The following is a 10,619-nucleotide window of genomic DNA, read 5'->3' on the forward strand; positions in this document are numbered from 1 at the left end:
TGCAGGTGATAGTTTCACTTTTAAATTTAGACCCTACTTTTTCTTCTATACTTCTTTATTTTCTACTAAGTGTGCTATGGCTTCCCTGGTGCCTCAGATGGTAAAGCATCTGCCTGCAATGGAGGAGACCTGGGTTTGATCCCTGGGTTGGGAAGATCTCCTGGAGAAGGAAATGGCAACCCACTCCAGTACCCTTGCCTGGAAAATCCCATGGACAGGGGAGCCTGGTAGGTTACAGTCCATGGGGCTGCAAAGAGTTGGACACAACTGAGCGACTTCACTTTCTTTCACTAAGTGTACTAGGGAAGAACAAATGTGACTCCATACTGGATCTGCTTCTTTTATTTTAACCTTTCTATTCTAGTGCTTTTGCTATAAGTTAATCACTAACGGGATGTTACCTATAACCTGAAGTATACATAGGGCTTCCCAGGTGGCTCGATGGTAAAGAATCCATGTGCCAAAGCAGGACATGCAGGAGACTTGGGTTCTATCCTTGAGTGGGGAAGATCCCCTGGAAAAGGAAGTGGCAACCCACTCCAGTATTCTTGCCTAGAAAATTCCATGGACAAAGGAGCCTGGTGAGCTGTAGTCCATGGGGCTGCAAAGAACCGGACACACCAGAGCATGCACACATGCGAAGTATACATGACAGCCCATCTCTGGGAACCCTGGCTCCCATGTCTGAATGTTGGGCTAAAATACCTCTGTTTGAGCTCGCTGGAAACATCCTGACCAGGCCCATTTATAAATGGCTGCAGGAAAGAAGAAATTAACAGTCCCCTTTGGATTATGACCAAAATCAGAAAATACTTGAAAAAATTTATCACCTTTTAAAATTTTACCTCCTGCTGCTGCTGCTGCTGCTGCTAAGTCACTTCAGTCATGTCCAACTCTGTGCGACCCCATAGATGGCAGCCCACCAGGCTCTCCCATCCCTGGGATTCTCCAGGCAAGAACACTGGAGTGGGTTGCCATTTCCTTCTCCAATGCATGAAAGTGAAAAGTGAAAGTGAAGTCACTCAGTTGTGTCCGACTCTTCACCACCCTATGGACTGCAGCCCACCAGGCTCCTCCATCCATGGGATTTTCCAGGCAAGAGTACTGGAGTGGATTGTCATTGCCTTCTCTTACCTCCTGACACCTCTCCTACTTTGTTCTATAAAATAAAATAACATCCAAACCTAAGCAACACAGTTCTTCAGGACTCTAGTCCACCATCTTCTAGGTCTGCTGGCTTTCCATACAAAGTCACCATTCTTCCCTCAAATGACTCATCTCTTGATTTATCGGACTGTCATGCAGTAAGTAGCATGAACTTGGTCTCAGCAACATGATGAATGAAAAAATGAAGTCACTCAGTCGTGTCCGACTCTTTGTGACCCCGTGGACTGCAGCCCACCAGGCTCCTCCGTCCATAGGATTCTCCAGGCAAGAATACTGAAGTGGGTTGCCTTTTCCTTCTCCAGGGGATCTTCCCGACCCAGGGATCAAACCCAGGTCTCCCACATTGCAGGCAGACGCTTTAACCTCTGAGCCACCAGGGAAGCCTTAAAGCAACATAAAGAAAGGACAAATGGAATTCTAGTTGGGCAAGCTAGACTTCAACAGTACTTGAACTGAGAACTTCCAGATGTTCAAGCTGGATTTAGAAAAGGCAGAAAAACCAGAGAACAAATTGCCAACATCCACTGGATGAAAAAGCAAGAGGAACCCAGAAAAACATCTACTTCTATTCCATCGACTATGCTAAAGCCTTTAATTTTGTGGATCTCAACAAACTGTGGAAAATTCTCAAAGACTTGGAAATACCAGACCACCTTACCCGCCTCCTGAGAAATCTGTATGTAAGTCAAGAAGCAACAGTTAGAACCAGACATGAAACAATGGCCTGGTTCCAAATTGGGAAAGGAATACGTCAAGGCTGTATATTGTCACCCTGCTTATTTAACTTATATGCAGAGTACATCATGCAAAATGCCAGACTGGATGAAGCACAAGCTGGAATCAAAATTGCAGGAAGAAATATAAATAACCTCAGATATGCAGATGACACCACCCTTATGGCAGAAAGTGAAGAGGAACTAAAGAGCCTCTTGATGAAAGTGAAAGAGGAGAGTGAAAAAGTTGGCTTAAAGCTCAACATTCAGAAAACGAAGATCATGGCATCTGGTCCCATCACTTCATGGGAAATAGATGGGGAAACAATGGAAAGAGTGTCACACTTTATTTTGGGGGGCTCCAAAATCACTGCAGATGGTGATTGCAGCCATGAAATTAAAAGACACTTGCTCCTTGGAAGAAAAGATATGACCAACCTAGACAGCATATTAAAAAGCAGAGACGTTACTTTGACAACAAAGGTCTGTCTAGTCAAGGCTATGGTTTTTCTAATAGTCATGTATGGATGTGAGGGTTGGACCATAAAGAAATCTGAGCACCAAAGAATTGATGCTTTTGAACTGTGGTATTGGAGAAGACTCTTGAGAGTCCCTTGGACTGCAAGGAGACCCAACCAGTCAATCCTAAAGGAAATCAGTCCTGAATATTCATTGGAAGGACTGATGCTGAAGCTGAAACTCCAATACTTTGGCCACATGATATGAAGAACTGACTCATTGGAAAAGACCCTGATGCTGGGAAAGATTGAAGGCAGGAGGAGAAGGGGACAACAGAAGATGAGATGGTTGGATGGCATCACCACCTCGATGGACATGAGTTTAAGTAGGCTCTGGGAGTAGGTAATGGACAGGGAAGCCTGGTGTGCTGCAGTCCATGGGATAGCAAAGAGTTGGACACAACTGAGCAACTGAACTGAAATGATGTGGGCTTTAAATTACCATGACCTGGAAATCCATTCTCTTTACCCAATTCCAATCCAGATGTGTCCTTTGGGCTTCAAGATTTCTGGCCAGAAAGTAACAGTGTTGTTGCTGCACCTCAGTGAGTGTAGAACCACCAGCAGAAAAAAATGTTCTCCAGTGCGGGGCACCTCTCATGCTCATTCTGAGTCCCAGGATTTATCCCTACTGTGAACTTTGATCATCTAATTCAGGCAAACTGGAGAATCCCAAGCATGAGATCTTTGCTCAAAATGATGACATGGCATTAGAACCCAAAACTCTTTCCCCTCTATCATCCTGCCTCTCTTTTCAGTTAATTTACTTCATTCTTTTACCACAAATTACAAAACTGACATGAAGAAATGAATACTGCTAGTACCCTAAAGCATCCAGGTCAGATAGAAAGCCCTTGAATTGCACAACTGCCTTGAAAGTATTGGGGAAACATAGCTGTGTGCACAATAGATTTGACACAACATTGGGGTGAAGCAAAGTGAAGGCGCTCAGTCGTGTCCAACTCTTTGGGACTCCATGGACTGTTGCCTACCAGGCTCCTCAGGCGACAGTCCATGGAGTTTTTCAGGCAAGAGTACTGGAGTGGGTTGCCATTTCCTTCTCCAGGGGATCTTCCCAACCCAGGGATCAAGCCTGGGTCTCCCGCATTGCAGGCAGATGCTTTACCATCTGAGCTACAGGGAAGCCCGGGGTGAAGCAAATCATCATTCTATTTTTTGGATTCCATAACCTAGCTTTTGTATGTAAGTCTAAACTTGAAAGGATAAACAGCTTTTCAATCAATGGGACCAAGGCACTGAAAAGAAGACTCATTGTCAGGGTCTTGAGTTTACATCTCCAGTTTGCCACTAGCTCAAAACTGTACAGTTTAAAGTGGCATCAGGTCTCAGGGATAACCTGGTGCAATAAAATTTAGACCCCGAGAGGTCGTGACAAAGTCAAATCAGAACTTGCCTATTAATCCCATGCTCTTTTGCACGCATGGTGCTTACTTCCTGTGTAACTGTGCCTTCTTTGTTTAATTGGGTCTCAGAACAAGGCCACAGATATTTGCTTATAGCATTTAATACAACTTCATCATGAGATTCGAGGTAAATATCTCCTTTATTAAAGAAAAGGGGAGAGGAGGGACATAAATGATATCTTAAAAGGCTTCTACCAAAAGTAATGAGTGCCTAAGCAAAAACAGATTTGAAGGACTTTAGAGAAATATGGATGACTTCTAACCAGCTGATAGGAAAAAGGGGTGATGTTGGAAATGCCTCATCACATCTTGATTTCACCCACTGTTCTGAGTTAAACTATACTGCATGAAAGAGTCTGGCACTAAGACAACTCTCAGTAGTTACTTAAGGGAAGTGTGTGGGAAACCACTTCCGACACCTGCGTGTCAAAATTCTGGTAGATCAATAGGGCAGAAGTAATCAAAGTTACAGCAGATGCTAATGAGAGTGGCAGAACCTCCAGTGGCTCAGATGATCCCAAACTGAGCGAGCTCGTGCAACTCCAAGTGGCTGAATGCCTCCCAAGGACAGATCACAGTGATATCTGCAAGAGAGAGAAGACCTGATAAGCCAACCTCACCCCTTAGAAGAGCCTCTTCTGCACAAAAGGATATCATTCAGGCAGAGACACCTCGCCCCTGTTTCCCATCTGTTGCCCAGATGATGGGGAAGAATGGCCCCTCATCCCAGGGAGGATCAGAACAATTGTTTCATTAATCCTCTTTGAGGCTCTGATTTCCCCCAAACAGGCTCCCCCAGGATCTGCGTTAGTTTTATTTGGCATCCTTTCTGGGGAGATGCTCCAAGATTTTGGACTGGGACTATTCTGTGGGAGTGTAGTTCTCTGATCGTTCAAAGTCTCACCGATACACCAAGGAGGGGACAGAGGTGGAATTCTAGTTAGGCCATGGGTTAAAGTGAGAAGTTGTTGTTGTTGTTTAGTCGCTAAGTTGTGTCTGAAGCTGTGACCCCATGGACTGTAGCCCTCCAGGCTCCCCTGTCCGTGGGATTTCCCAGGCCAGAACACTGGAGTCGGTTGCCATTCCATTCTCCAGTAGATCTTCCCGACCCAGGGATCGAACCTGTGTCTTGGGGTGCTTTAAATTCGCATGGTCTGGAAATCTAGTTTCCCTACTCCCTACCAACCAGATGCATCCCTTGGGCTTCTCTGACTGCTCTCAAGCTCCTTTATGTATTGTTAAAAGTTATAATATTATTCCCAAGTTACAGAGAAGCTGGCTAATACCCAAAGAGGTTAAATACCTAGAGAAAAAAAAAATCTCATGGTTGTAGAGACTGAACTAGAACCAGGTCAAAGACTTCAGAACTTCCCACAGAATAAACCTCTTGTCACCATTCCAAATAGTTTGGCAGAGTTAAGAATATATTCCAGAGTCCAAAGTGAATTTGCTGGTCTTATATACACATGGTCAAAATACAGAAACATTTGATTTAAAAGAATAGCAGATGAGCTTTATCAAAGTGACTAGAAATTCTATTTGAGATCTGAGGATTAGCATCAGACAATAAAAAGTAAATCATATGTATGCTTATGACTGATTCATGTGGATGTATGGCAGAAACCAACACAATATTGTTAAGCAATTATCCTCCAATTAAAAATAAATTTAAAAAAGTAAACATACTGAGAGTTGCCCAGAAAGGAAACTGATTGCTATGAATGCATCATTTGTCAAAAGTGTATTGGATGAGTTGAAAACTTGTGTCCACACACAAAACCTGCACAAAGAAGTTTATAGTAGCTTTATTCATAATTGCCAAAACCTGAAAGCAATGAAGATGCCTATCAACAGGATAAATAAACTGTGATACAACCATACAATAAAGTATCCAATGATAAAAAAGAAATGAGCTATCAAATCATGTCAAGACATGGAGGAAGTTTAAATAAATATTACTAAGTAAAAGAGCTCTTACTATAGGATTCTGACCGTAGACTGTCTGGAAAAGACAAAACTATAGAGCAGGAGGAGAAGGGGGTGACAGAGGATGAGATGGTTGGACGGCATCACTGACTCAATGGACATGAGCTTGAGCAAGCTCTGGGAGAGAGTGAAGGACAGGCAAGCCTGGAGTGTAGCAGCCCGTGGGGTCACAAAGAGCTGGACACGACTGAGTGATTGATCAAGAGCAGCAATAGAGACAGTAGAAAGGAGTTTATGGAGAGAAAGGAATGAATGGATAGAGCCCAGGAGATTTGGCGGGGCTAGTGATTCCATATGAACCTGTAATGGTGGATACCTAAGAACTGGACAACACAAAGAATGAACAAGCTATTTCAGCTAATAAAAATGTGTTAACATTGGTTTATAAAGTATAAAAAATGTACCACTTTAATGCAAGAGGTTAATAACAGGGGGTATGACTGATGTACGGGGGAAGAAGGTAGCAGAGGGGATCTTTAGGAATCCCTTAAAAATTCTGCCTAATTTTTCCACAAACCTAAAATTTCTTTAAAATTTAAAGTCTATTAATTTTTTAAAGAAAATGTAAAGTAGTTTGCATGCATCATCCAACAAAGAAAAATTCTAGCCAATTAAATCTTATTACTCCAGATACTGTAGTGTTTAGGGCCCTGTTCTGAGCGCCAGAGGATGTGTAAAAAAGAGGAAGCTCGTGAGGGAGTGGCTGGCCCGGTGCAGAGGAAAGGCTCTCCAGGCCCCACCCTTGTTTCCAATAGCTCACTCTGTGGACTCAGATTGTCATTTAATTCCTCTATGTTCCAGATTTCTCTCCTGAAAAATAAAGGAGTTGGGCTAGACTCATTCTGAGAATTGTTCTACTGTGAATGTCTACAATTCACCACTGTATGCCTGAGAGAGAGAGAACGTGTGTGTGTGTACACTCAGTTGTGTCTGACTCCTTTGTGACCCCATAGACTGTAGCCTGCCAGTCTCCCCTGTCCATGGGGTTCTCCAGGCAAGAATACTGGAGTGGATTGCCATTTCCTCCTCCAGGGGATCTTCCTGACCCAGGGATCAAACCCACTACCCATCCATCTCCTGCATTAGCAGGTGGATTCTTTACCACTGCGCCACCAAGGAAGCCTATACCTTCTAGAGTACAGAACAAAACACAAGGATTCATTGAACTTTGTCACTAGTCTGATTCCTCTGAGTTTTTGCCTCTGGGCACACACATACTTATTTAGGAAGTTAATTTAAAACCCTACATTCCTAGGTCTTCAAAAAAATCTGTTGCATTATGTATTTCCAGTAACATTGAACTGCTCCTTGAGGCCTGAAGCAGAAAAAATGGTCAAAGTCCAGGGGTAATAGTCTCAGTTAAATATTCAGATTGCTCACCTGTTCCTAGTCCCTCCATGCCTGGAATGTCATCTCCAAACCTATGGAAAAAACACAAGAGAAGTTAGCTGATACCGGGGCCAAAAGATCCTGGAATGAGTCATGTGAAGAGTTTCCTGATTCAAGGGGAAAGAAGACGCTTCAGTTTTTGTATTTGAGAAAACCCTTTTGTTTGCACTGAACTAGGGCAAAGGAAGTGTCACTCAAGCAGGTTTTAAATAGTGTGTTCCAGAAGAAAGAGTTTCCCTCTGTAAAAATGTAAACTAAGACAATTGAGAGCCAGGAAAAAAAAAAAAAAAAATCAGTGGGGCAACGTGGTCAAGCTCTACTTTTTAAACTAAAAATTGGAATAAGAAAGCAATATGAAAAGTCATTAAAATGATTAATTTATCTATTTGTTTAGTTTATCCAAGAGTGCATATTAAGCATCTGCTTTGTTCCTGAAACTGTGTTAGGTACTGAGAGTTAAGGAAAGAACAAACACACACATTTTCTCTCAGGGATCTCAGACTCAGGCAACAGATGAAAGAAATAGATGCACTATAAAAAAGTACAAGTTACAATAGCTGAATGTACAAAATGCAAACATGGAAGGAATGACAATGTTTGTCTAAGAGAGTCCGTAATGGTTTCCAAAAGAAATTAACATGAGTGTGTGTTGAAAAATAAATCAGATTTTGCCAGGGAGAAAAAGAGAAAAACAAAGAACTGAAGAGAGAAAATCTGAAGCCAGAAAAATAAACTGTGTGTTCTAGAAGCAGCCAATGATTCTGTGTTCCAAATTAAAGCACAGTTTACATCAGCAAAGGAGAGTGGTCAAGAAGAGTCTGGAAGGTCAAGCCAAAGGCCACTGTGAAAGGGTCCATTTTCCACGTTAAATTTGGCTGTATATGTGGGAGCTGAGAGAGAAAGGATTCCAGGACTGAAAAAATATGATTCAGCAAAGATTGTACTAGGAAAGAGGGTGAGGTGGAAATTTCTATGTCTATTTAATACAGTGAGCATTAATCTCTCAAAAAAAATAGGAAACCTTTTTCATTTTGGTCTTACCCTTTCACACCTTTCTTAGGAGGCTTGCTCTTGAACTGACGAGTCTGCCTCTGCTTGAACTTGGGGGGCCCTTTGCGTGGGGTGGTGGGACCCTGGTTTGAAGTTGGAGGAGCCAACACAGTATTGTCGCTCATTCTGCTAGTGTTTGGGTGGCTGATGGTTTTCTTTCAGGCTCTTTGGACAGTAAGAAAGAGAGAAAGAAAGATTATTCAATGATCAGTGGGGCAACGTGGTCAAGCTCTACTTTTTAAACTAAAAATTGGAATGAGAAAGCAATATGAAAAGTCATTAAAAGGATTAATTTATCCATTTGTTTAGTTTATCCAAGAGTGCATATTAAGCATCTGCAAAGGAGAGTGGTCAAGAAGAGTATGATGACTATTGCTTATTAGACCTTTACAATAATCTTCAGGGCCAGGGAGACAGGGAGAAAAGCATCTTGATAAAGAAGCTTGGCATTTTTTACTGACAGCAAAAGGGAGACATTACCATCTTTTAAAGAAGTTACCATCTAAGAAAATAAGGTATACGTTAATGGAGGCAGCCAGCAGAGTGGGCTATAAGCCAAAACCTGATAAATCTAGGTAGCTTTGTTGTTGCAGTAAGCCTGTCACCAGCTTTCTGTGTGAATGTATAGTAATTATGTCCTTTTCATTGACCACCATTTCCATCATCTGTAAAGGGAGAGAAATGTGCTAAGACTATTTAGGCTTGGCAGCACTGAAGTGTTCTGTAAGCTTTACATATTGCTCCATCTAACTGTAAAATAGTCTGCTTCTAAATGTTTATTGACCCTTTCTTATGGCCTGTGTTCTTTATGGTCTGTATTTAATTTAATCCTCATGTGATCCAAAGACTTCTTTTCTAGTTATGGGAGGTGACAGTGTAGTTGTCTGGATAGGGGTAGCTCTGAAACAGGTATATTGACACTACGAAAGCATTCAGTACATTCCCAATACACACACACACACACACACACACACAGAAGACAGCAGGAGGTGATTAAGTCATAAGCTTGTACTTTAAATCCCCTACCAGATAAGAAATTCTTTAGCCACTTATTTCTCAGGAATCTTCAAATTTTTCTTCTATCCAAATCAAGAACTTATACAATATGGTTTTCCCAGACTTTCATTTTAGCTACAGAAAGATACATTGTCATTCTTTAAGTGCCCTTCAAGTATGTATCTTCTCCTGCCAGTCCTCAGCTTGTCTGATAGAAACCTACTGATGATGCTGTGAGCTAGAACCAAGAAGGACGGTGAAGCTGCCCAAGGCCCTGGATCTTGTCTTCTTTCTTTAATATATTTTTTAATGTGGACCACTTTTAAAGTCTTTATGGAGTTTGTTACAATATTTTTTTTTTTAAGTTTTGGCTTTTTGGCCATGAGGCATGAGGGATTCTTAGCTCCCTGACCACTGATTAAACCCACACCTCTGCATTGGAGGGTGAAATCTTGGGGACTGGAGTGCAAGGGAAGTCACCAGTGGATCTTGTCTTAATCCTTCACTGGAATATGCCCCATGAAGCTGTTTTTCAGTCTTTATTTATTCCTGTACCCTCAGAACCTACAAGAGTACCTGGTACATAGTAGGTGTGCCATATATATTTGTTCAGTGAGTGAATACGTAAACGAAGAGACCAAACTAATGCCTTGAACCTTGGGTCTTGAGATCCCAGCCCTGTGATCTTCTCCATCCAGCCACAGGGAAGGCATTAGCTGATCCTCACCTCATAAAGCCCTCCATGGTTTGGGGAAATGTTCTGCCAGCTCCTCTGCCCACTGAATCCAGTTCTGTGCCACTGGTCCTCTCCTGCCCTGGTAAACAGGCCAAGTCTGTGCCTCTCCCAAGTGTGGTTGGGACCATGGGAATGGCTGGAGGGCAGCCAAGGGCAGCATTACTCTCACTCTGTGCCATGAGTGACTGACACATCCCAACTCTGCCAAAGCCACAAAGGAAAACTGGAGAGTTAATCTCAGATCAACCTTTCTGTACTTCCCGATTCTTTCAAAGCAATGAGAGACTACAAACTTTACTCCAATCTAGAGAGCCTACTAAGCTTAGGATTGCCAGATTTAGCAAATCAAGATACAAGACATTCAGTTAAGTTTGAATTTCAGATAAACAACAAATGATTTTTTTTTTTGGTATAAGTATATCCCATATATTTCATGGATTTCATGATACATACTTAGAAACTAGGAGAAGAAAATGGCAACCCACTCCAGTTTTCTTGCCTGGAGAATCCAGTGGACAGAGAAGCCTGGTGGGCTGCTGTCCGTGGGGATGCACAGAGTCTGGCATGACTGAGGCAACTTAGCATGCATGCATGCATGCATGCATGCACTGGAGAAGGAAATGGCAACCCACTCCAGTAT

The 10,619-nt window shown here is 42.3% G+C and overlaps 1 protein-coding gene across 1 annotated transcript; it reads right to left on the reverse strand.

The window, feature by feature from the left end:
- Positions 1-4,329: 4,329 nt before the first annotated feature.
- Positions 4,330-8,372, reverse strand: PDE6H (phosphodiesterase 6H). Its single transcript, XM_052641266.1, has 3 exons — positions 8,239-8,372; positions 7,189-7,229; positions 4,330-4,406 (listed from the first exon to the last, which is right to left on the reverse strand). Exons 1-3 carry the CDS (start codon positions 8,370-8,372, stop codon positions 4,330-4,332), a joined length of 252 nt encoding a protein of 83 aa, XP_052497226.1.
- Between the last annotated feature and the right edge of the window lie 2,247 nt (positions 8,373-10,619).

This window comes from Budorcas taxicolor, chromosome 5 (assembly GCF_023091745.1).
Source record: "Budorcas taxicolor isolate Tak-1 chromosome 5, Takin1.1, whole genome shotgun sequence".
In the NCBI taxonomy this organism is placed as follows: domain Eukaryota; kingdom Metazoa; phylum Chordata; class Mammalia; order Artiodactyla; family Bovidae; genus Budorcas; species Budorcas taxicolor.